General features: G+C 47.0%; 1 protein-coding gene across 3 annotated transcripts in view; it reads right to left on the bottom strand.

The window, feature by feature from the left end:
• FBXL18 (F-box and leucine rich repeat protein 18) overlaps window positions 1–25,383 on the bottom strand; it is a 37,321-nt gene extending 11,938 nt beyond the window's left edge. The window contains exons 1-5 of one of the 3 annotated variants that reach the window (XM_074919271.1): window positions 25,259–25,383; window positions 23,826–24,026; window positions 21,409–22,949; window positions 18,344–18,562; window positions 549–6,514 (exon numbers count right to left, since the gene is read on the bottom strand). In XM_074919271.1, the coding sequence (XP_074775372.1) occupies window positions 6,358–6,514; window positions 18,344–18,562; window positions 21,409–22,949; window positions 23,826–24,026; window positions 25,259–25,276 (2,136 nt within the window). In that variant the 5' untranslated portion in view covers window positions 25,277–25,383 and the 3' untranslated portion in view covers window positions 549–6,357. Of the gene's footprint in view, window positions 1–548; window positions 6,515–18,343; window positions 18,563–21,408; window positions 22,950–23,825; window positions 24,027–24,165; window positions 24,954–25,258 lie in introns of those variants that run through there. The other 2 variants (XM_074919272.1, XM_074919273.1) reach the window with 2 other exon arrangements.
• Window positions 25,384–25,928: the final 545 nt, after the last annotated feature.

Raw genomic sequence — 25,928 nt, 5'->3', positions numbered from 1 at the left:
AATATGCTTTCAGCCACCACTGCAGGCTCCCGGGATCCAGGGACCAGGCATCTGCCGTGTCTGCAAGGGCAGAACTGCTGCTGCCAGGGCAGGTGAATGCCTGCAGAGCTGCCTTCATCACGAGCAGCACGTGCTGCCGCCTCCCACCATACCAGTGGATGTTCTGCAAGTCACTTTGGTTCACTTACCCAGGGATAACGGTTGTTTTGTCCCATCGCAACATGGCTCAGCAGCTGAGCGCTCAGAGGTCCACAGAGAAAAAGCATTTCCTAAAGACAAAGTAGCTGCTTCTTTAACATGCCACAGAGCAGCATCCGCAAACCTCAGACCTGTGGGAACAGGGATGTGAACCCCATTAGCACAGCTCACCCCAGTGCTCCCAGTGGGTGACGCTTCCACAGCTCCCAGTCCAGACTGGGGCTACACCCAGGCACGTCCCTGCCCACACACACCTCACCGCAGCAACTCATTTCACTTAACCTTAGAGTGTGACACACCAAAACATGCCTTCTAGGAGGATGGCTTTGGTTTTAAAGGGAAGTAAGAGGCAGGAGGCAACAAGAGAGACCCGGTTCAAAATCAGTTTCACTCTTTATTTGAAGTTTTACATGCCACCAGCGTACATGAAAGTTGCACATTCAGAATTCGACTCACTACTAGAACAAAGGGCCGGATGCAAACACAAGTGTCAAACGAGTGCACAGATGGAGGAGCCCGAACCGAGGAGCTTGTCGGTATTTGCAACCAGGCTGCACCGCATCCTGATGGCACTTGAGGTGTCAGAGGCGAACCTGCAGTTCTGAGGGTCACCTCCCTTTGCCATCTCCAGGTTGCTGGCTGTGACTTTTCTCTTAAAGCAGCACCGTTCTCTTTCAACAAGCTAAACAAGCGGTTTTGGTAACATCTCTACCAGAACCAAGGGTGTTTGGAGATCAACTGCCCATTTAATGCTTTTCTGAATTCCCCTTTCTATCAATGCCAGCAGTTTTTACAGTAAGAAACAATTTCTACCCGCTGTTTATATGGAGAGACGACAGAAATAGGGACTCTTACACTGACATTTTATTTTCAAAGAAAGTTTTGATAGAAAAACATTTTCCCCAGCAGCCTTGGGCAGGGAGTTGCAGCTTCCACTTCAAAGGACAAACTTCAAAAACAAATCCAGTGTCCTAATGGTTTTGTGCTACATTACTTAATTGTCATACAGCTAATTAGCAATGCCTGATTTCACATTCTCTGTACATAGATGAAGTTCACAAAAGAAGGGGCTACTTAAAACAATAAATAAAACAAGGCACCAGGCAGCCAGACTCCGACAACATTAACATAAAACGTTACACTTTACTATGTAAAAAACTGAAATAAAAACCCCATCGTGATTAAGCCTATATTGATCCATCTTCCTTCAGATCTCTGAGCTTTGAATCTCTCTGCAAGGAAGGGGGGAGAATGCAACGCAGGAAGCAGGGGCTTAGCGTGTGCATCTATGTATTTCACCAGCGTGCAGCAGAGATCTTTAAAATTCTAATTATTTCCCTATCACCAAGTAAGATCGAGATCAATAGATGGTACAAACTGACCCCTTTCCTCGAGTGTCAGGGGGAAATTAAAAAAAAAGAAAGGGGAGGGCGAAACAAGAGCGTCAGAGGTCAATGCCACAAAACAATAGATATTGATGTCTCCATTCATTTCAAACAGCGGAAAGGTCAATGCCTCCCTTGCTTCATGTTTTATGGCTGAAATCCTGCTGCTAACAGCAACAATGTTAGTAGTCAGACCTCATCCATCCTTTTTTATTATTATGATTATTTCTAACCAGGTTAGCCATTTTGAAAATTTGACGAAAGCTGGGAAGTAGCAGTGGGGGGCAGGGTAGGAGGAGAAGAGGGGAACCTGCCCTGGAAATTAATGGAAGGGATGGTTTCCATTAGTTTTCGAGCCTGCCTGTCCCCCCACCTGTGCTCCAGTTTGTCCCTCGCTGCCCCCTAAAAAATGAAAAGGGCCTGAGGCAACATCTCTTCACTATTAATCATTATTCCCTGTACAACATCCCAATTGGTTTCTATGGAAATGATTCTCCTGCTAGAGTACCTCGGCTGCCTGCGCATCTAATCAAAGAGGCAGGAGAGCTGCAGTGGAAGGAGATTTGCCTCTGCAACACCCCGCCTGGCTCGCCTGGCTGCTGGCATGGGGCTCCCTGCAGACAGGGGAGAGGAGCTTCGGCTGGACACTCTCCGCTGGGACCAGCCAAGGGGGAATTGCATCTCCCTTAAGCAGCCGAAACAACCGTTCCGCACCGGTTAACTCCACAAACAGAACAGCCCCACATTTCTGCAGCCACAGAGGGATATCCCGTCCTCAAAAAGGGCTGCTGGGGGAAAAGCACCCAGCACCCCACAACGCACAGTCCCGTTCCTGTACGTCACCGCAGAACCTTCATGCCTCTGAAGATCAGCAAGGCAAAGGGACGGATCCTGCTGTGCTCCCCCGGGAGTCTCACACGCCTCGGCAGAGGAGGAGGTAGTCATGCGAATTAAAGCGAGCAGGGTCGCTGCTCTGCTACCCGTCAGCCTGCATTAGCAGCCCCAGCCCTGCCCTCTGCTCCCAAGGGAGCAGCACCTCGCCCGGAGGGGAGAACATTCTGCACCCCCGCAAGGTGCCTTGTGTGGGGCGGGTGAGCCCTCCTCCCCTTTCACAAGTGGGGAAACCAAGTCTCACAGTGTGTGTCTGGCTTCCGGTTTGAGGTCCATGGCACAGTCCTGCCCCTCTCACTCCCATCTCTTCTTCTCCTGCCAAACCACCTCCCCAACAGAAAAGCAACCACCGCCCAAACTCTCCTGAAGGGAGAGGCTTTGCCACACAGCCCCCTTTCCAAACTGAGCAGTGGACACACTGCTGTTTTCTAAAGAGACCATGAAATCAGCTTTGCAAAATGGCTGAGGAAGCAATCCTTTAACCTACAGCCCTAAGAAACTTACAAAAACGCTGACGACTTCACCCCACCTAATTCCCCACACCAAAACCACTGTCACTCCAGGTCGAGACCCTTCCAGCCTGCAGGAACCAAATGTCACTTTGCTAAACAAGACTTTGGACATTAGCAGAGCAGCAAACAACTTCTGATTTTACACACTAATGGCACTTTGTCCCAGAATAGGCTTCTCCCAGAGAAGCGCAGACACCTCGTTGGTAGTCAAAGCAAAGATTTCTTCTGCAGTCCCCAAAGATGGGAGGTCTGATTTGGAGCGCAGTAAGAAACACGGCAGCAGGGACTGGGAATCCTGCAGAGGCACTCCCTGCGAGAAGGGCACCGACTGTAATTGAATTCATTTATTTTAGACTATGGACAGTGGCATCAGCAGGCTCAGAGATCACCCTATTAGATGCTCACAGATAGCGGGAGGGAGATTTCTGGAGAGATGGGGGCAGAGACCAAAGAAAAGAAGGGGGAATTTCATATTAAATAAGAGCTAGGAACAAAACACCCATCTCTCTGTTCTCCTCTCCTCCTCTAACGCTGCACGCTGGAGTCTCAGCACTGAGTGGGCTCCGAGTCCCATATATTGCTCTGCTCAGAACATATGGTGCTATGTTTAATAGCCCGGCTCTGCCAATTGGGGACTATTAGGGTGGGTTCTTTTCCCAGTGTAAATGTTGCAGAATATAAATTGTAATTAACACCGATGCCAAAATAGCACTTAGAGAAAATAAGCACATTATTAACATCTGGTGAATCCTGCCTGGAGTGCAGAAGCAGCGGAAATTCTCACTCACCATAAGAGGATTTGTAGTAGAGATATCGAGCATTGGCCCAGAGTTGGGGAGTTGGGGGTGGAAGGAGTTTTTAGCTCTTTATCACTATTTGTGGTGCTATCTTTATTACCTGTGGGTGACCTTTCCTAGCCCCGATTATAACTGGCAGCATTTGCATCAGGACTTCTGACCTGCTTGCGTGAATACAGATGTCTAAACATCATACTCCAGGCAACAGAATAATGGCGTTATAAAACATGCCTGATTGCCTGCCCTGATCTAGCAAGACACGAGGCAGATGGGTATCACTTTGCCAACCAAAAGGTACAGCTTGTTTCATCAGGTTACTCTAACCTCCAAGACCAAAGGGTTAACACCACCATTAAGCAACAGGCATTTTCACATACTGCTGTCCCCTAACCCAGGTTTTCCAGCGGGACAGGAACAGGGTAGCTGGTGGTTCTGCCAAACTCTTGCTGGTGCCACAGCCTCTAGATGGAGGGGAAATCCTGGCTGAGGGTGGGAATGGCCTCACTCCTCAGCACGTAACAAAAGAGGTCCCCTTAGGCATTAGAGAGCTGGTTCCATACCCTCAGTCTTCCCTCTGCACTTCCTTGAGGCACAAGGAGGAGAAAACAGCTTTACTAATGCTTCAAGCACAGAGGAGAAAGCAGCTCTGCAAACTCCCTGCCTAACTCCCAGACAAAAACTAAGCAGAGCTGAAGCAGCCTGAACTGGACAGAGCAGTGGCTCGTGTTCCTGCCAAAAAGTATATCTGATTTGCTGAGGGAGAAGGAGAGAAGAAAGCTGTTGGAGAGAGAGAGAGAGAGGGATTCAAACAGGCGAATAATATGACAAGAGGTAGAAAGAATGACCTCGCTGGGACAGCAGGAGAGAAAACAGTGGCATGATGCCAAGAACAGGGCACCCGCTCCTCACACTCACCGGCACAGTGTCTAACCTGAGGCAGAGTCTCAAATACTTCAGGAGCGATCGCAGCTCAGCTGCGGCCGTTCCCAGAGGAGCACGAGCCGGCCTCACCACCTTGACACCAACTGCAAACCAGAGACCAACCGCTGCTGGCACCCTGGCCTGAGTGGGGAAGAGATAGAAACTCAGGGCAGACAGCAAACACATGCAGAGGTTAGTTTTAGCAACGCTAGTAGAAGACTAACATTAACCTGCTCGTTAACACTGTAACCTATCTGAGCACAAAGGTTACTGCAGTCTGGTTCAAGATTTACACCAGCAAGACAGATTTCCAGGCAGGTGCACACCTGACTGATGGGAAAATAAGGACGGGAAGTCCTCCAAAGCTGTGAGATGCATTTTGCTCTCAAAACTACCCCATCAGACCAGGCTTCCTATGAACCACTGACCGCAGAACACCATTTGCCTCGTGTAGAGAATGCTGACAAGGAGGTGGGGACATCGTCTTTGGACAACACTGGATCTCCCCAGAAAAGCACTGCTCAACACATCAGGGAGCATTTGGATGGAGAAGTTAGACGGTTCTGCTTGATAGCTGTTTTGCAGAAGACAGACCCAGTGTGCTACCACAAAATACTCCAGCAGAAGGGAAATCCGACTGCCACCCAGAAACGTAGCTCCAGGAGTACGTTGCTTGGCTTTTGGTACAGCTGTCTGATGCTTTCAAAAGTGCTCAGTAAATAAGGCAATATGAAAGTGATCCAGACCACTACTAATGCCTGAGGAAGTTCTGTGGAGCAGAGAAGCTGACTGAAATCACACTGTGAAAATACTTCATAACATCTCTAAAATTAGCATGAGCTCAAGGCATGGGATCTAAGGACAGAACTGGAACACTACATTCCCATCTACACTGCAAGACAGACTCCATTTAAATCAGACCAGAGCCTCAACTTACTCACTGCAGGCACCATCTACCCTAGGACAAGGATTTCCAAAAGAGCTGAGAACTTCTTCCACCAGACTGATGGAAAAAGCATCAGCAAGAACATACCATGGTCAAGGTGCTAATGACCTTAATTTGTTATTCAAATATAAAAAAAAGAGTCCTTGTGGTACTTCTCAATCAAAAAAACCTTTTAAATATCTGTGATTGCATGTGTGTGACGACAAATGCCTATCTGTAACATAGAAAAAGATGTGATGCACTTCAACTGAGCAACACATTTTTGTGCCTCTTAGCTGGCTTAGGCTTTCTACTTTGCCAAAAATAGACTGAAGCAAAGAATGATTTCCACCAATATCACAAAGCACACTGCCAAAGTACACAGGGACCCTTAGGAAATACACCAGGCGACACAGGGGGAAGAGCATCGTTAATTCAGTTTTTCTTACCTTTAACTTCAGTAAAATAGCAAAACAATTCATATTAACCGCAAGGAAATACTCATCAGATTCCAGAAACCTTTGAGACAGGATTTTTCAGATGCAAGCAATATCCAATAGATGTTTCCCCACTGCAGAGGGCCATCTTTTTTTAATTTTGCAATTGCACCTATTTAAAGTGATTGTACAGCATCCAGTGAGGTGGCCAGGAGCTGAAGATAGGGAATCCAGGCCAAGAAGAAGCTATTTCATGTGTTCACGCTGACTGTCCTCTCCATGCTGTGACAGTCACCACCATAAGTTGGGAGGTTCCTCTGCCACTCTGCTTTTAAACAAGGTAATTTCATCCAAGTGCCGCATGGGGACATCTCTGATGACCTCTGTCAAGTCCTCATGAAGCAGAGGGAAAATGACGACATTTAATGCCGGGCGGTCCGCCTGGAAACTAAATCAGACACAGGTTATTAGCTGAGGAAAAATACAAATTCTCTGGTGCAGGAGCAGGGGAATGCATGGATATAGATCATGCAGCAGTGGGGGCAAGGAAGGGTTGTTCAGGGGAGACAGGAGGGGCAGCTGGAAGTCAAGGCTTGCCACTCTCCTCTTTATGTGTCTGCAGGGAGTGCAGGTTGGGCTTGCACCCCTTTTCAGCGAGTCTGTTGCGTTGACAAACTCAAATTGGGCCTAACATGGAGAGGGAAGAAGTTTTACAAAATTACAAAATTAATAAGTCACAATATGTAGGTATTTTTAGAGGATCCTCAGAGCTCTGCCCAAGCTGGGCAAGGTGCTCAGAGATAACAATTTAAACCACCTACAAACCAGCAGCAAGTTGCAGAGCCATTAAGAAAATCAGGCCAGAGCAGTGCCAGGCATTCCCTCGGGGCTGAGCCTGGGATTATCACTTCAGGCTGGGTTGTTCCACATGCAGAGTCTACACTCTGCAATTAGAGCACAGGCAAGTTTAGAAAACTCAGATCTGCAGATAAGCATTGAAGTGTGTGAGCACACACACATATGCACTGAAGCCTCCTTTTTAATTCAAGTTGCAGAAAACCTGTCTTGGCACGGCAGGAATTTGCCTTAACAGAACACGGTGCAAGTATCTCCGTTTGCCACTTGAATTTTGGGTTCCAGTTTCTGAATCTAGAACCTCAATCTTTTGGTTCCCCTCAGAGAGATTCGCATTCTCCTCCTGCCCTCCCAGCTTTTCCTGCCAACATCACACCACTGGGTCTGCCTTCTAGGACACATCCCAGACCTTGCAAGCTAGAGGCCTGATATGACAACATGAGAGAAGAGCAGCAGGGTTATAATTACAGAGCATAGGAAGAGAACAGCCAAAGTTAAAGCCATTTATACAATGTAAAAAGAACCACACACACGCACACACCACCACCCCCCCACCCCCCCCACCCCCCCCCCACCCCCCCCACCCCCCCCCCACCCCCCCCCCCCCCGAGTCCCCATCAGCAAGTACTCTACATGGTAGCAACCTGGTGAGTAAGAGAACACGGGGTAAAAGAAATAGTGTTACTCAGTGTAGCGTAACAAGAGTTCAGTCTTTTAAAGCGGGGGGGTAAAGGGAAGTTATGCTATAGCTTAAGATTTACACCCTTAAGATTAAAAGGCTTGTGACTATTAGCCCCATGCCACCAATGCTTCCTCTGAACTGTGTGACAAGGGCCAGTTCATTATCACTCTAAAGGAGGCAAACTGGCAGCATCAGTCCCCTGAGGCTGAACCAAGTTGTGTTGGGTGGAAAGAAGCGTTCACTGCTCAACAGAATTCTCTTATACAAATATGGGCCTGGAAAATTCCCAGCTCATCCTAGCTCTGAAACAGCCAGATTTCTGTCAAACGGAGAGGGAACAGCTGGAGATTCGGCTGCTGGAAACACGCATGAAAATCCCAGGTAGCAATACAGCCAGCTGAAGAAAAGGCCTCGAGAGACTGGCATTTCCTGGGAGACGAAAAGGATGTTCCCTTCCCATCCACAAATGATTTGGAGTAAAGCTGCCAAAAATGTAGTGAGAGAAGCTCCCATGCCAAAGCTAGTTGCTCAGTCCTGGTGGGTTAACTTAATTTGCCTGAAACTAAGTAGCTGCAGGAGTAAGGATTTCCAACAACAAAACTACCCGGGGCAGTGTTATATCTTTCTGCATCACAGACCTGCCCTTCATGCCTAAGGGCTGGCAGAAAAGGACACCACCACCACTCCTTGAGTGGATCTGGGGGCTTGTGTAGGAGCTGCATGGTTTCTTACTTCCACAGCACTGCCTACAAGAAATCAACCAGCAAATAACCGCTGATCTGGGAGGCAGTTGGTAAAGTCTGCAGTGAAATTACATAAAATACAGCAAATGTCTCTTTGATAGTCCCTCCTCTGCCTCAGCTCTTCATGTTTCTTATCCAACACCACAGTCCTGCAGAGAAAATCATGTTAATAGACCAAGTTTACTGAAGTTCAGCTAGGAAGAAACAGCCATCTCCCCAAGGCAAAGAAACCTCTGCTTCTTTCTCTGTATATAGACTCTCCCAAATTAGATCTGCATGCTGCCTTCTCACCATATACAAAATTGTAGTTTATAAGCAGCCTTTACATGTAGCTATAAAAATGAGAACCTAGACAAGTTTACATGACAATCTGCCACCAGGACAACTGAAAAACCCCAACACAGTAAATATACCTTCCAAAGAGGCTGAATTTATATGAGAGGTTTGAACTTGATCTTAAAAAAAAAAAAAAAAAGAAAAAAAGAAAGCTTTGTAATTTTCTCCCCCCCTCAACAGGAAACTGTATGTTACTGCAAACCTTGTAAATTCCATACCCCAGCAAGTTGACGCCGGAGAATTCTTTCCATGTACAATTTGCGTGATTTAAGAAAAAAAAAAAAATCAAATACACATGGTTCACTATTATTCTCAGCTAAATGTGCGTGCAAAGCCTCTCCTTTAACTGCTTGTTAAAAAACACCCTGATTTTAACGAGCAGCTGTCATAATGTTAAACTGGGATTAGCAGTTCCCAAAAGTAGACTCCCTCTGCAATCTATGCCCCTTTAGTCCTTCCCCGGAAGGCAATTCCTTTCTTCATACACCTGTCCAGGTGGGCTAGATTAAGTGAGAAGCACTTAGAGCACTAGTTCGAAGGGCCCCGGGCATGGGGAGGAGATAACAAGAAGGGGAAGAGATTGAGTTAATGAGTTGCAGAATAGCTCCTGTAATCTTCATGACGGTTCTTTCCTCATTCCACACCTGGATGGACTTCAAACTGGATCTACCTCTGCAAGCGCATGGCTTGTAAAATTAAAACGCGAAGGACAGAGAAGGATGTCGACCTGGGGAGACAAAAGAGCTGCAGTTTCAGACATGAAACCCTGCTTTTTTTCCAAGGGAAAGAAGCCAAGGATATGCTTGCTTGCTCTCTCCTACAAAACCTCCAGACTAAACTCATCATGATTAATTAAATGAAAGCAAGTTTTCTAGGCAACTGACTAGCAGCCCCTTCAAAACAGACCCTTTAATCAGAAACAACCACGGGGATAACAAAGAAAATACCCCTCCACACACATATTTTTCAGCATAGCCTCTGGTCCAGCAGACTCAACACCAAACCAACAACCACCCAAGCAGGAGCTTTTACAAGGATGTCTCTGAAGTGTCCTCATTTGGATGTTGGACACATAGCGGGCCTGACTTCAGCAGCTGGCTGGAATCGTCCATGGAGCTGGGAAATGAGCAGCAAAGCGCACCCGGTGTCACAAATTCCTCCTGGCATCAGCAGAGCTATAACCTCACTCTACAGTTAGATCTTGAACGGGTTGCATGTGGCTGAAAGGGTTAACAATGCTGTGTTACTTGCCTCCAAAATTATCCCAGAACAGGTGTGGACTGGACACAGAAAGGTTATTTTCAAGTGAACAGCTTGGTAAATAGCCTAACACTACCATCTCAATTACTTCCAACCAGCATGGCAGAATCCAATATGTAGGTCAGGGACAAAGTCAAAAAGAAAGAAAGTCTAAAGCAAGGCTGCACTTTGATCAGATTTCCTCGATTTTAGCAAGACAAAAGAGTCACTCCCTGGAATGCAGTTATCTCCTGGCGAACACTCTCAGTGTGTTTTCAGACATACCTCTCTAGGGAGGCCAATGAGTCCCCAGGACTCCACCTGCTGATAGAGCTAAAGGGCAGCCCAAAACTGGAGGAGAATCTCACCGTAAAGGCGGATTGTGCCCCACTCCAACTCTCTGCACCACAAACCCCAGAAGAGGATAGCTCCACTGTGTTAGGTGCTGCTCAGACTTACCCTCTCTTACTTGTAAGGAGAGGATAAGGCAGTATTTGGGACTGAAGAATGTATTCCCCCATGAGATTTTCAGAGAAACCTAAGAAAAGCCCTTTGCCAAATGCAGACATTTCAGCACATCCCACTTCACAAATGCTGGTAAGCAGAAATAAGGGCACACAAGGTAGTATAATTAAGCACTGGCAACAAAAGCAGCACACACCAGATAAAACAAGGAAATACAGCAGATCAGGAGTGGATCCAGGCCAAATATTTGAACTCCCCAAACTGAGATGAGCTTCTGGGAAAAGAGGCTCTAGAGAAGGAAAGTAAGGAAGGAAACCAGAAGCTTGATTTGGGGGAACAGAGCACAGAGGGGACAGAGCAGATGCAGACTCCAGTTTGTGTGACTCTCACAAATGCAAACCAATCTCTGCTGTAGTCACACACCTTCTCCCCCCTCCACTTAGACCTCCCCCACAGGCTGGCAAGCTGCTTCTGGAGAGGCACCAGTTTCCCAAGGGAAGAGATTCAGACCAACTCACTTTTTGCCCTTACACAGCTCTTTCATCACCTACATGCACAAAACCCCTGTTAATCCTCTGCCAGGCACAGCCTAAGTATGTTTTCACTGGAAGACTTGCTCACATTTAAAAGTTCGAATATGGCATCTGTCTTGAAAGCTTCAGCCAGCATACCTGAGCCAGGCTGGAAACTCCCATCCCTGAAGCATGGCACAGTGGAACAGAAGAAGTGCCAGGACAAGCTGGAGCAGCTGACAAGTGGCATGACCCAACATACATACACACACTTTTCTCATCTTTTCAGGGAAGGCCAGACATACACTTAAAATTTGTTCCACTGGCCATGCCCTGAACTCAGTACCAGGGAACTGCAAAAGCTCTTCTTGCATACAGTGGTTGCCAATAGCATAAAAAGCAGCATCTTCCAGCCATGCCAAAGAAGCTGCGGGTGGGATTCCCCCAGGGCCTGTTCCTCTGTGAGCAGGAAGGAGCCCTTGCCCCCCACTCATCCCCCAGAGCCTCTCAAGAGGGTTCCAAAGCCTCCACATGCTGACTCTAATGCAGACCCATTCCTTAGGGCCACTGTCACTTCCAACCCTGCCAGACTACCAGCGCTGAGCAGACTTCATTTTCTAACCTCAGAAATGGGCTTCAACCGTTTCCAAGGAAAGGTGTTGTGATTCCTCAGGTTGCTCAACTCCACACAGTGAGATATTTCCTCCATAAAGTGTTTTCCTTTAAGGGTGTTTTCCATCCCCCTCGTGTCTACACGGACAAATTGGCATTCTCCCAAAGCTTGCAATTCCCCGTCACCTTAAGTCCCATCACTACAGTCTCCAACCCGAGACGAAGGGGCGTAGATGGGACTCTGGAAGTCATTCACACAAACACTGCCAGCTCTCCCATTATCTTCAATGCAGCATCCTCTGCCACTGCATCGCGTCACGGGGAAGGAGCAACACGTGTCAGACTCATCTTGGGTAGAGGCAAATTACATCTCTCTACTGTGGTTTCTCTCTGTAAGGCATGAATGACACTCCGCTACTCCTTCTGTAAGCTGAGGTTTATATCAAACACGCTTGCAGACTGAGGTTCTTACATTATTTTGCCGGCTGAACTCTGCATCACTCAAACGTGACCGGACAATTAGAGGGGGAGGGAATACGAACCCAAAGAGCGATGCCAGAGCGCCCAGGACACGTCCTAGGGGAGTGCTCTGCCAGAGCAAGCTGAAAGTTATTTCCTAATCTCTTCCACAAATTAAAAAGCTACTGCAATAACTGCTCAATTAGATTTATTTTACTATGGAAATGCTTTAAAGCTGCAGTTAATGCTTCCGTTCAGCCTTTTACACCCTCATGAAGAGAAAGCACAGCAGTACTATTCCAATATTATTTCTCAGCCAAGAGAGAGAGGACACTCCTTGAAATCTATTTCATGCACAAACCAATATACCCACTAAGGAAGGTTTCAGGACCAAATTCCCTTCAAAACACATGAGCTAGCAGTTAAAACAAGCCATTTGGGTCAACCACAGGAATGCATTTAAGAAGCGGGTATGTCAGTACCCCCAAAAGAAGACACATTAACATGCCAAATCGGGGATGGTCCCACAAGTCATGCTGGCTTGTAAAGTATTTGAACCCACCCATAAACATCCCTGGTAGAAGCAAAGGTGTCCAGGCCACACCTCAAGCAGAGTCAGCCTTTGCCAAGCCCGCCAAGGAATTCTTGGGTAACGCAAGCTGACAAGGATGCAGTTTGTTATTCAGCCTGTGACAGAATGATTCAGGGGTTTCCAAGAGCAGGAAATGAAACAGACAATGAAAGCTGGAACAAGATGCTAATGATTCACTACACCAGCCTAGCGATACATTAAGTCTTCTGCAATCAGACGCAGGGCCTGAGCCCACAACATGCTTAGGCTAGTGGAGGGAGACTGGCAGCTACCACGCTGGCTCCAGGATCCAGGAGAGCCAGCAGTGTACTGAGAGGGACTTTTTCAAGGTCAGAAGGAAAAGAAAGTGGTTGAAAGGATGTAAAACCAGCTTGAAAATCTCAAGTAAGCCCTAGGTGCTAATACCAGGTTTTTGTAGTGTCAATGCGATTGCAGCAGTCAGGTGGGCAGCACAGGAGGGATGCTGGAGGACTCTGATGAATTCAAAGATGATCTTGCACTCGCTTGCTGCCCTAACAGCCCCCTCCCACCCAATCTAACAGTAAAAAAGGATTACCCAGAACAGCCTTTCTGAAGCCAAGCCCACAGTGAGAATTCAGGCAAGAGGAATACTGCTGGGATATCCAGGGCAACAGCAACAAGGGAGGGGGGAATGCTTAGCTCAGAGGTGAGCAAAAATTCATTTGTGATAGTTCAATCCTGCGCTAAATGCCAGGAGAGGGACCGGCTCACTCAGCACTCTCCAAATACTCGGTTTCACCCCCATGCTCCCACCTGGAAGCCCTAATTCTGCAACTGAATCCCAGGAGGGTGCTTCATCCCTTCAGCAAGTATCATGGCTCTCACAGCCACACAGGGCTACTGGAATCAGCAGTTTAAGAAAAGGTAAGATCCAGCCAAGAGTTCCGTGTTAAAAAATGACAATAACAAGCAGGGGAAAATTTAAGTAGTGCTACAGAAGCCTGAACAGTGACATCTAATTCAGACTGAAATAGCTATTCCTGGAAAGTGGCAGGAGTCCTACTGTGAAAGTCACTTCAAACTAAGCAGTGCTCATACCTGGCACAGGCAGAAGAAGGAAGGTTATGTTAGTGTTTCTCTTTCTCTGGGTCTCCCCAGAACAGGCAGACTGTCCTAAAACAGTAAAATTCTCTGCACTTTCCAGCTAATTAAACCCCAGGGTCACCCAAGTCGCACACTCACTTGGCAAAGCCATTTGCTGGAGACAGGTAGCCAGCATGGCTAGGGGAATGGGGCAGAGAGCTTGAGCTAGGACCACCAACTCCCCGCTCCGACCCCACAGCTCTTGGGGGATGTTGCACCAGGATCCCAACCAGCCCCAGCCCTCTGCACCTTCTTCCAGCAGCTACCAGACCCCAGGAGATTGCAACAGCGCTTTTGGGAGACAGAAGCAGCTGAGCCCAGCTACCCACCCACTGCCCTAAAACACACTTCAGCTGCACCATGATCTTTCACACCCTGACCACGCTCTCTACCGTGGCTTAACCTGGATTGCGTTTCTATAAATCACAACTCACCTCTATGCCTTGACACTTTGCCCCTATGTATGAAGAATCCCTAATGATACCACACTTGCAGAGATTTTTTTTTTGTTTTGCTTTGCGTTGTTGGTTTTTGTTTGGGTTTTTTGGGGGGTTTTTGGGTGTTTTTGTTTTTTTTTTAATTGTTGAGTTCTTGACCTCTTCCAAGGTGTTTTTTCAATGACTTTTCACAGGCTTGTATTGCCTGGTCTTGTACAGTCCTTCAAATCATTACAATGATAGGAGATACCTAAACACTTAAGCTAAAACCAAGAAAATTCTGAAGGAATACACTGGAAAATAAAATCTGTCCTTGAGGCCAAGGGGATATTTGCCAAAGCATTTCTCATCCCCTCTTCCAGCCTGTTTTCTGCTGTTAAGCTTTACCAGGAAAGCAACTTCTCCTGCACGTTTGTGAAGTGCCCGCTAACCATGCCATGTAGCTGTGCAATCCTGAAGTCATCCAAATTCCTTGCCCGCAAGATTTCTGGAGCAGAGAAATACAGGCATATAAATACGATTATTTATCATGCAACACAGCAGTAAACAGTGGAACACCTTCCATAGGTCACAGCTCCATCTACTGACTATTTCACAAAATAACAGTGTGGAAACCTTCGGGGAAAACTGCTCAAAGTGAGCCCGGTCTCCCCAGACTGGGCTTTGGACACACGGCTCTTGGCAAGCATTTAGAAAAAATCCCAGCACAGCAGCTCTGCCCAGAAGGGAGAAGTACATCTCCCTTTTCTGCAAAGAAACCTCTTTGCACAGCAACAGGTCTGGAATCATGCTTGAACCTACAACTGTGGGTCCTCGAATTGTGGTATTTTAGTGTTTCTGGAATGACTACTGCAGTGATTCTAACAGAAGAGTTATTTAAACCAAGACAACACGTGCTGGGAGCTAAGCACTTTGGCAAAGTTAGGGTCCAAGCATAAAAGGGAAAACATTGTGTTTGTTAGATCCGCTACTATCTGAAGTGTGACAGCAGCTGAGCACCATGTGATAGGAAAAAAAATGTCATTTTACAGAGAAACTGAGACTAGACCACTGTCACATGTGAAATCTGAGGAAGATCAGGGAAGTGGATATGGATCACTCAAGCCACATCTCCCACTCTAACCCCTCAGCCCTTGTTACGTGCACAGAGTATCTTCCCTGAACCATAAAGGAGACTACCCCTCCCATTCACACAGAAGAGAAAAGAATAAAGAAAAACACTGCAATGATTTATCTGCCCAGAGGGAAACAGTCTTCTCTAAAGCTCAGAGGAGACCTTGCCCTTGCAAGCCTCTTGTTTGCTGATGAGGGCTCCAGATGAGTGCTGTTCTGCTTACTGTGTTTCATTGCAAAAGAGACAGAACTGAATCAGAGGCTTTTTAATGACTTAAATACATAAACTAATCTGTCCCAAATAGCAACAAACTTCAACCAGAAAAATGCCCACAAGAAAACTGGACACCACAGAGCTGTCACAAGACTAACAGACTTGAGAACAACTCTCTTTTTGGGCCAGTAGAAAAGAAATACATAATACCATCCTTATTTTACAGTCAAAGGGAAGAATTTGAGAATGAGTTCAGGCTTTAAGCCACCAGTGTGATGCAGGAGATTTAATACCCAAGCTCCCATCACCACACCCTGTATATACACCGTCTTCCAGTAAAACTCCACAGCTGAAACCAGCCTGTTCTCCCCAGATCGGTCCCAGGCTCTTCTGTGATCCAAACCCTCCTGTGCCTCCACATCCGAAAAAGGATTACACCACACTAGATCACATTTTCAAGCCCTCCCAGCTCTACCACCTGCAGCAAACTACTGGTGCAGGTAGCACCCTAGGCCGTGCCAGTTCCCACTCACATTTCTTCTCTTTTTAGAGGCATTGAGAGAATGGGTGTCACTTTGGCCCCATCTCCCTGTTCGAAACCGACAATCACTGCTCTCAGCCTAAACAAGACCATCTCCACAGCCCTAAAACAGGAACTCTAACCCTTATTAGGACCCAAGGAATATGGATCAGTTCCCCCAGCTCAAGAAGGGGAGGAAAATAAAGGTTCATAGCCTTGCCTTCCCTCCTCTTGCGTCCTCTTTCCACACACTCTCCATGTTTTCCCTGCACACGCAGCATCTCCGTACATTCCAAACAAAAAAACAACAAAAAGGATAAATCACCTTATTTCATTCTGGCACAAGGAAATATAACTTCAAACTTGCTGCCCAATGGGATCTTCCAATTTAAAACTTGGATTGAAGAGACACCAGCAGCACATTTTCAGAGAAAGCCATGCTGGATGAATTAGAGCCTTATCCACAGGTTTAAGCAATGAACTGGCTCACACGCAGATTTTACTGCGCATCTCTTTGCCCTTAGAATAGTAGACAAAATGCAGTCAAGAGAAAACCAATTCCTGACCCTATATGAAGGCACATTTGTGCAAGAAGGAGAATGGGATCACTGGAAAAGTCACGTGATTAAAGACTGATGACTTGTAGAAGACTCCAGGCTTTGCTTACACATCATTTTCTGTATTTTCTTCCGTCCATTTTATTACTAGAGACAGTTGCATGAGAACAGGATCTTTGTTGCTTAGGAAAGCATCTGCTCCCCCTGCTTATCCTCCTCCTGAAGTCATAATCTTACGTGACATCAAAATCATTTCCAGAACCACCAATTACAGTGTCACAGAGGATTATGACTTCAGGTGTAGAATCTGCAGCAGGAGCAGATGCTCTCTTCAGAAAAAAAAAACAAAAAACAAAACAACCAACTTCAGAAAAATCCTGTTTTCATACAAACGTCCCTATTAATAAAATACAAAAGAAGAAAAATAGTGTGACAGACAGAACTGTTTCTAAATATAAAAGATTTTCTCACATTTCCATGAAGCATCAGCTGCTCTTTGGAAAGTTCCCAGGATTTAAATTATTAAGAGGTACAGAATGTAGTGAGAAACTGTCCACAACAGAGAAAAATGGAGAAAATACTGCAGAACAGCATATTTCTGTTCAGCAAGTGGACATTAAAATTTTGGCCAGTGCCACAATAGCATCTCAGAGGGGAGGGCAAGATAAAAAACAGGAATTGCGGATCTTTGGTTCTTTCTAAGGATCCTCAAAGCACAACTGAAATCAACTAAGAAATGTGTTTACAGATATGAAGCCCTGTGAAAAACAAACTCAAAGAATCCTTGTCACATCACACAGAATCTACTTAGATATTTCCAACAATCACTGTTCCAGAAGGACAGAGAGCCTTTTAGAGGCACTAACAAACAATCTTGTGTGAAGTTTGGTAGGTAGCTAATATAGTCATAGGCTCTTCTGGATTTGATCCGCGGAAACAAGCCAAGTGTAATAAGTCAGTTTGAAGCTGGAGAAAGGCTGGGGGGGGAGGAGCACCCTTTAGGATGCAGTAATAATGCCGTGTGATTTGAAATTTTTATTAGAGCTTAACAGGGCAAAGCAACAGTAGGTGACAAAGAAAACAGACTGAAGGCGGAGAAAAAGCCTTACAGAAAAAAAAAATAATAATGGAAAGTCTGTTGCATGGGAAATATTTTGTAAGATGACTGCCACTATTAGAAGATTTCAAAATGCCAAGCGTAATTAAAAGCTCTCTTTTCAAATGCAGTTCACGGCTCCACACAAACGTTTCCCACCACGTGAGCCTCAGAACACTGCGAGGGGCCAAGCAAAATGCATTTAAGAACTGCCAAACGTGCAAAGGCAGTTTGTACCAATTCTCCCCCCACACACATCCCCAGAAGAAAAACCCTTCACAACAACCCTTTAAAGGCTTTGAATTGTGCTGCCAGGGGATTATCGGTAAGTGACATTTACAAGTGATTAGAGGACAGAGAATTATCTTAGTCACTTGTGGGAAAGAAGGAAAGCTTCAAGGTCAAATCTCTCAGTACTTAAAATGTCGGCAGATGTTTTGTTTACACAAAAAGTGTCATTTGATTTATGATGGAGCTTTACATCCAGAACTTCAACCCAGCCAACGGAACTGCAGAGAACATGGGTGGGAATAGAATCAAAAATTCATATACTACCTTCAAATATTTCACTGATTCACTCTTATTAAAATAAGAGGCTAGTTCATGTGCCAAGCGGTTACACAGTACCTATTAGCTTCTTGGAACAAGTGCTCCAAGCCATATAAACCTTGGCAAGCAAGGAAATGGAGATAAATCTTCAACAGCTCGAGAAATCCCACATCAACCTCTTTCCGCACTCACCTCCGGACAATGGATTGCTGGAGATTTTTGCAAACGGTAAGAGATTCTCCCATAAACATGTGGCACATGATGACCTCAAGGCAGTTGGCCATGAATGACATCACTGCGTCAGACTGCAGAGTCCCACTCCGGGAGACGATGCAAAGCCGCTGGAGAGAGGAGCAATGACTCAGTGCCTGGAAGAACTGGGCGCCCGCACAGAAGTACGGCTGTTCCAGCCTGCAAGAATAAACAAAAACAAGTCAATGGGTAATTCATGCTTGGGCCGCTTTCAGGCAAGAGGGAAGACAGCATATTCATGGGGGGCTGGCAGATGGAGCAACTGGTGTCCCCCACTGCCTGTTTCACTTAGACATGCAATAATCTTCTACTTGCTTGTGCCAGCGGTATGGCCTAACAAACGCAACGTTGCAAGCTCAGACCTCTTGCTTGCTAGTTCCTCTTGAACAGTGTGTGCTACAGGACAAGGACACAAATAGGCAGAAGGCCCTAAATAGCAGAATTCTGGCATCCACAGGGAGTAAGCCTGGTTTTGCAAGTTTTCCACAAAGCATGTGGAGTAAGATGGGCCTTTTGTTTGACCAGCAGATCCATTCTGGTCTTAAAACAAGCACAGCCTGGCTTTTGGTACCTGACATCCACCGAGCAGCTGATGTGCATTTAGGGACTTACTGCTCCAGTGCACCAAACACTCATCAAACTGGTTATCTTCAGTTTACTGCCTAGAGAGAAGCAGGCATGAAAAATTCAAAATGATGCAGAACTTGGGCCTCTGAGCCAACAGAGTGACCACAGCCAGCCCTCCCCAGTCAGAGGATGGCAAAGGATCAAAGCTACTGCTCTCCCACAGGAAGAATAACCATCATCAATCCAACCTTTATCTTAAATGCTTGGCCCAGAGAAGAGCGACAGGATCCCCTGTCGTGGTTATCCACAATCTTATGTCACAGCCCAGAGCAGGACATGACACAGTGAGGCCATACCTGCTCAGCAAGGGGTCTGTGTTTTAACTAGTAGCATAATGGATGACACCTTCACAGAGACCAGTCTGCAAGAAGCAGGAGAGTACATGTGCATGGTACAGATTTACTACAGGGCCTCAGAGGACTTGGGAATCCCAGTCATTGGGTCAGCAAGGCCAAGAGCTCCAAGGTTAATCCATTAGGTGATAACAAACTGACAGTCCCAATCTGATCTGGATAATCTCTGCATAGGCTTTTGTAGTACATGGGGGTTTCTCAGCAATTTAATCCTGTTAATTGATAAATTCTGGTTTTGAGTCTCAGCCTATGACTGCTGTTCAGGTAGCACTGCCCGAAGAGATCCTCACAGCCCACAAGCAATTTGGGTAATAGCTTAAGACTAATGTTAAAGACATGGGAAGCCTCTTCAGTTTTTCAACAGCATTATTGGTCCACTGTCAATTTAGGACAAAAAGCACAGAAGTCTCCCACAACCTCAGCCAGCTTCTCTGTGACACGATAGCCACACTTGCAATACTGCCTTTCACTCGCTAGATGACAATGTTGCTTTGGAATATCCCCTTAAACGAGTTTCTCAGGCTGGAAAAAGGGGAGGTAAAAAAAGGGTAGAAGCAGCAGAGCATTAGTCAAATGAAAAGGAAACTACACTATCAGGAGGAAATGCTAAACATTAAAATCCTCTTAAACCTATATAAAACCTCAGACTCTACTCAGGAAAGAACAATGGCAGCTTACATTGAAACTCCTGGCTGTTACAAGGCAACACCCTTGTTCGTCCTTTATTCAAGGCTCTACGCTGCCTCCCATCTTTATTGCTCTTGGCCTCCATTTCAAACTCTCTGGAAACTACAGGGCCTAGACCGAGTGAAGCACCATTGCACACCCAAACCTCCTTCCCCAGATCTTAGTTCTTCCACAGCTATTTAGTCTCCTGAAGGTTAAAGATAGATTCACATGAGCCAAGCCATTAAGCAACTGAATTTCCAACAGCTGTCATGCCTTGGATGAGAGACCAACACACCCCTTGTCAGTTATAATGGAGAGTGGTAGAAAATTAAAACCCTCCTGTGCTATTTTAGCCACCCTGGCTTCCTTCACTATTGCAATGGATCAGGAACATGCACACAAACAGCAGTCTCAGCTGATAAGCAATAGTTTTAGCAGCACTAACTGCCTTTATGATCACAGGAGTGACCTTGCTGTTACTACTGTTTGGCATTTTAGACCCATTTTGTGAACAGAGGACGCCAATGGAACTGACAGGTCTAGTAGTTTCACCAACAGAAGCTGATCTAGGGAGGAAAAAAAAAAAAAAGGAAAATAAAGCATCTTTCTCGAGTAATAACATTTATGTTCATATAGACTGGTGCAAGGAAACAGTTACAGTTTGTGCCCTTTGCTTTCATAAGCACATTTTGGCTACTGTGAAGCAACTTTATGCACCCTTTAGGATCAGATCCTAAAGGATCTGAATATCTAAAAAGGATCTAAAAAGATCTGAAGGATCCTACCAAGAAAGGAACATCACAGGACAAACTCTAAATTTGGAATGCTTTCAATATACTATCAAGAAAAGAAAAAGAAACCAAAAAGTAGGGCAAGATTTTAATACAAACCAAAGGCAGAAAAATATCTAACTGGAAACCTGAGGAAAACTCTATATTATCTAGTCATCTAGAACTCTACATTATCTCTTCCTTCCTGGAAATTTTAGACAAGTACATGTACACAAAGCCAAAAAGTCAGCAAAGGCATGTAGTAGTTAACCTAGCCCTGACAGGCTGCTAGCTCCCAAATATGCAGCATCCACTCTTCCTTATCTAAAAGGAAGGCAGTTGCAGCATAGAGACTTTTTGCTCTTAAAAACTGGTTAAAGGGCATATCCTGAGCCCTCAAGGACAGCATGTGATGCCTCCCTGTTCTCCACAAGTCAGGAAGGAAAATACCCAGTGTTCAAGACATTGCAGCAACTTTTGACCAGAACAGAAACACTTGCAGATTTAACACTAGCCAAAACAAACCATGCACTACATTTCTGGAGATCCACAAACAAAATGGAGATGTTCAACAGCAGGCCCTCACCTGAGATCTCTCAAACACTTGCAGTGTTTCAGCATGTCCATGAGAGCAGACATATAGGCCACTTTCCCCATCATGCCCAGGTTGGCCAACGAAAGAGTCCGCAAATGCTGGCACTCCAATCCAATGTTAATAAGCCCAGAGCCAGTAATAATATTTGGCAGTTGTGCTAAGGTGAGGCTCTGCAAATAAGTCAACTGGCTAATGGCAGCCACCTCTGAATCCCCCACGCTTTGTGCCCGGACACAAGGAGGCAACGAGTTCCGAATTGCTGGCTCGTTGCGGGGCATGGCAGAGGAAAAACTGGACCCAATTATTTCCAAGGTTTCCAAAAATCGGAGGCTTCTCATCAGAGCCCAGAACACTGAAGAGTCTATCTTCTGATTTACCAGGTCTGATAAGTTCCTTGGATATGTCTGTATCCCAATACGAACTTTCCTTCCAAATGTTTGGGGCACCAAATTAGATGCCGAGGGAGGCTTTTCCACATTTGCAGCAACGTCTGTGATGGAGCACACCGGTAGCGCTAACGAGAGCAGGTGCTTTAACCTGGACAGAAGCTGGCACAAGTGATTCCCTATGCTTTCTGAGCTGTGATGGTGAGCTGCAGAGAGGTTGAGGTGTCTCAGGTTGCAGCAAGACACGACCAGGCTTTCCAGAATGCTACTGTCAATGTCATCTTCTGCTTTTCGAAACAAGGACTCCGGAGCCAGACAGTGAACGCAGCCACTGAGATTCAGACTGGTCAAGCTTTTAAGATCCTTCCCACCATTAATAACCCTCTGGATCAGGTGACCACCAGATAAGGTGCATCGGCTAAAGCTGAAGTAGAAAGGGTTGTTGAACTTCAAGTGTTGCAGGAGCCCAGAGCCATTAATCCAAGCTTTGGGCAATTGTAAAGCATCCAGACGTACATTTCGAGCCATAGAGTCCAGGAGGTTTTTAGTGGCTCCTGTCTCTGCAAAGCTACCGGGGGCAGAAATAAGGAAAGCGTGAAGGTTCTCAGGTGTCCGATCGCTCAGCACTGCCAAGTACAGCCTCACCACCTCCTGATTAACATAGCCAGGAGCCAGCCTGGCATAGAAGACGCGGAGATTCTGGTAGTGGGGCACATTGCTCTCACCTACCATTAGCTGCCCAGAGAGCATAAAACCTTCTCGCGAGCGATCAAGGATCTCAAAATAAAGCAGCAGTTTCTCAAGGCTAGTGCAGCACGGAACGACACCATACGACGGCGTGTAAAGGGTTTGCTTCAATTCCGAGACACGGCTAAGCGTGGCTTTACACTCGCTGCTTAGCTGACTGGCATCAAAACCTGGATTTACGTCTATTGCCAGGGAGCGCAGGTGCTGAAGTGTGGATAGCATCTTTGAGAGACGGAGGGAGGTGACGTGGCACCCAGACAGGTTCAGTTTTACCAGGTTCTTGCATCGTGTTACATGATCAATAGTGGAGCTGGGCAGCCAATAGCACCCAGCCATGTTCAGCTGGTAAATCTCTTTTCCGATATCCCTCATGAGTTGCTTCACTTTGTCTTTGTTTACCTGTACTCAAACAAAATCAGACTCAATGAGATATATGGCAATGGTGTGTACTGACTCAGTTCCTCATCTGAAGATGGGGATGAGTGCTTAGCACATAGATTACATCGCTTATCCAAATGTCTGAGGATGCCAGCACAGTCTAAGAATTATTATACTGCTGGTAGCTGGCTCAGTCTGCCATGCTTTAAGAGTCCAACAGTCTTAAAGAGTCCTTTAGCTTCTTAGTCTGTGCAGTCCTGTGTCTTAAGTCTGTTCAGCAACTGAGAGTGGAATGGAGGACCATCTCCATTTTCTAACAGCAAAGCTATTTCAGCAGAACTAGCTATCTATGGAAACTCAAACTGAAAGGAGAACGTTCCCATTCTCCTTCATCCAGTTTCCTCTTTTGGAAATGAGCAAGAGAGGCTTCCCCTTGCCTGCACTTGGTGATACAGTCCTCATAAAATGTATCACCCTTCATTCCCAAACTTTATTTTTGTTATAACATATATACAATTTCTGGCTTAGCTGACTGCATGCCTGACAGCAATATGCACAAGACTTTTTTTGCACAACACGGGAAATGTATTTTGAGCAAATAACTTTACACAACCACTGCTACAAATGGAAAGTCACGTTTACTTTCATTTTAGCTTCAAGAAACACAAAGAATATAGTTTTCACTGACAGTATCTTATATAACTAAGGGAGCACAGAGCTGTTCTAACAAAGCATTCTGGAAAACAAATGCTTTTGTAAAACAGTTTATTGTTTATTTGATATCAGAGTTCAAGAGCACTTCATTTATGCAAACACATTGGAAAGTCCTACTTCTTGGCATTTTTTCAGAAGTCAGATTTGTCTTCATAGCTAACAGAAACAAGCTACTCTCCCCACCTTATAGTCTTTCTGAAGTAAAACTGTATGGGTTAGGCTCTTGTCAAGGCAAAGTGTTGCAAGTTTCCTGCAGGTTCTCCTAACATTCAGGACAAGGTCTGTGCAAGGGACATAGCTGAGGATGTGCAAAAGGATCTCATCTGAGAACTCCATCAAGTTGATGCCATTACTTTCCTCCTCGCTCTCCCCACTTACGATCTCCTAGGGGAAAACAGAAAAAGAAAAAACAAAAAGCTACTAGGTCAGAAACTTCAGCAAATCTTGCGAGAAAACAGACACCTTAAGTCTCATAAGGATTTATAAAGTCAAACCAGAAACACTTGAATCCTGAAGTACTTACATCCGCATGAAGAAATCAAAGCTTTCCCTTAGAAGACAATATGGAGGTAGCGCAAAACTTCACACAAAGCCACAGTACCATCACTCGCTCTTTCACTGTTGGCTACTTTAGAATGCAGGGAAAAAACACTTAGATTTATTCCACTTTTGCCACTTACTTTGCAATCGGAAAAGTGACTGCCTCTGATTCTTTCTAAATATAACTCAGCAGTCTCTTTCTACATCTTTCCTCTAAGCGCCATGCATTTCAATAACCATAAGAGTTATATAACCTCACATATAGAGAGATGTATATGCACAAACAAAACTGCAGTCCAGCATCAGATCACCCCTAGCTCTTCTGCAACATGCTTACACCTTAACCATACAAAACCACAGGACTGACAGCTGGGCTCCAAATGGGGACATGAGAACCCCTTTGTTTGTCCACCCCAAGCTCCCTTCCTTCAACACTGAGGTGACAAAAGGCACCCCACAATCGCACCCCAAACCCACCAAGGACACTTGGCAAGAAGGCGACAAGGTGCACACAGCCTTGCACGGCACAGGGACATGACATGGCCCCCAGTGCAACCCACCGCGATGATGGCGATTTCGGGCGACGGCCGGGACTTTAGCACCATCTATAATAAAGCTCAAGTTGACATTAATGCCATGGCACCCCCTAAAGGGAAGGGGAACGCTGCCCCCACATCACAGCCTCTGTAAAGCCCCCACAGAGGCACCGCAGAGGGCGATTCCGACGCCCGTACCCAGCCCCGTTAGACGGCGGCAGGCCCGCCTCGGGAACCGGCTCCCCGGGACCTCCCCACGCCGCCGGGCAGCCCGGGCCGAGCCCCGCGAGGAGAGGGGCCGCCAGCACGTCCCGGCCCCACCGCCGCCATGAGCCCCCTCACCGCCCCCGGGGCCGGCTCCAGCCCCTCTCGCCTCGCCCCCATCCTCGAGGGGCCCCGGCTCCCCCCAGCCGCAGCGCTGGCAGATGGCGGCGGAGCCTCGCTACAGCCCCGGTTAACGGCCCTCAGAGGGGCCGGGGCGGAGCGGGGGAGGAGGGGGCGGAGGGCGAGAGGAGCCCCCGCCTCCCCGCCCCGGCTCACCTCTCCACAGCGGAACATGGCGGCGGCCGCGCGGTCCCGCCGCCGCCGCCTCCCCCGGGCACCGCTCAAACCGGCCGCGTCCCGGCCTGGCTCCCCGCCGGCCCGGCCGCCGCACGGTTCTTCCGGCGCTGCCATGACCCGGCTTCCGCGGCTCGCCACTCCCCCGCCGCTCCCTCGGCCGCCCCGCGCCGCCATCTTGAGCGTGTCCCGGCGTGCGGCGGGAGGGAAGGGCGGTGCCGGCCGTGGCTCGGCGCCATCTTGAGAGCGGCGGCGCCGCCATGATGGGAGTGGCGGGTCTCTGCTGGGGCGCTCGCCTCAGTCGTGCTGTCCCCTCACAGGGCGAGTGTGTCTGGGGACGCCCTCATTTTGAGGGCGGCAACTCTCTGTGGAGGCGAAATCCAAACTGTTATACGGGCAGCAGCCTGGCTCCCTCACCTCTGCCCCAAGGCCACCAGTGCTGAGGCGTCGGGGACGGCAGGAGCCAGGCGAGCGGCCACTTAGCCTCCTCCACCCTCAGCAGCTCCCAGCCACGGGCCTTCTGCCACCCCAACAGCTGACTCACGCCGGGCCCGCACCCCATAAAGCTCTGAGTTGGCTCCAAAAATGTAAATCCGCCCTGCAAGGAGCCGCGGGGCACAGGAGTGACTCAGCGGGTGAGCAGGGAGCAAAG

This window comes from Athene noctua, chromosome 15 (genome assembly GCF_965140245.1).
Source record: "Athene noctua chromosome 15, bAthNoc1.hap1.1, whole genome shotgun sequence".
NCBI classification, from domain to species: Eukaryota; Metazoa; Chordata; class Aves; order Strigiformes; family Strigidae; genus Athene; species Athene noctua.
The sequence above is the reverse complement of the archived record's forward strand: the minus strand, read 5'-3'. Positions and strand labels throughout refer to the sequence as shown.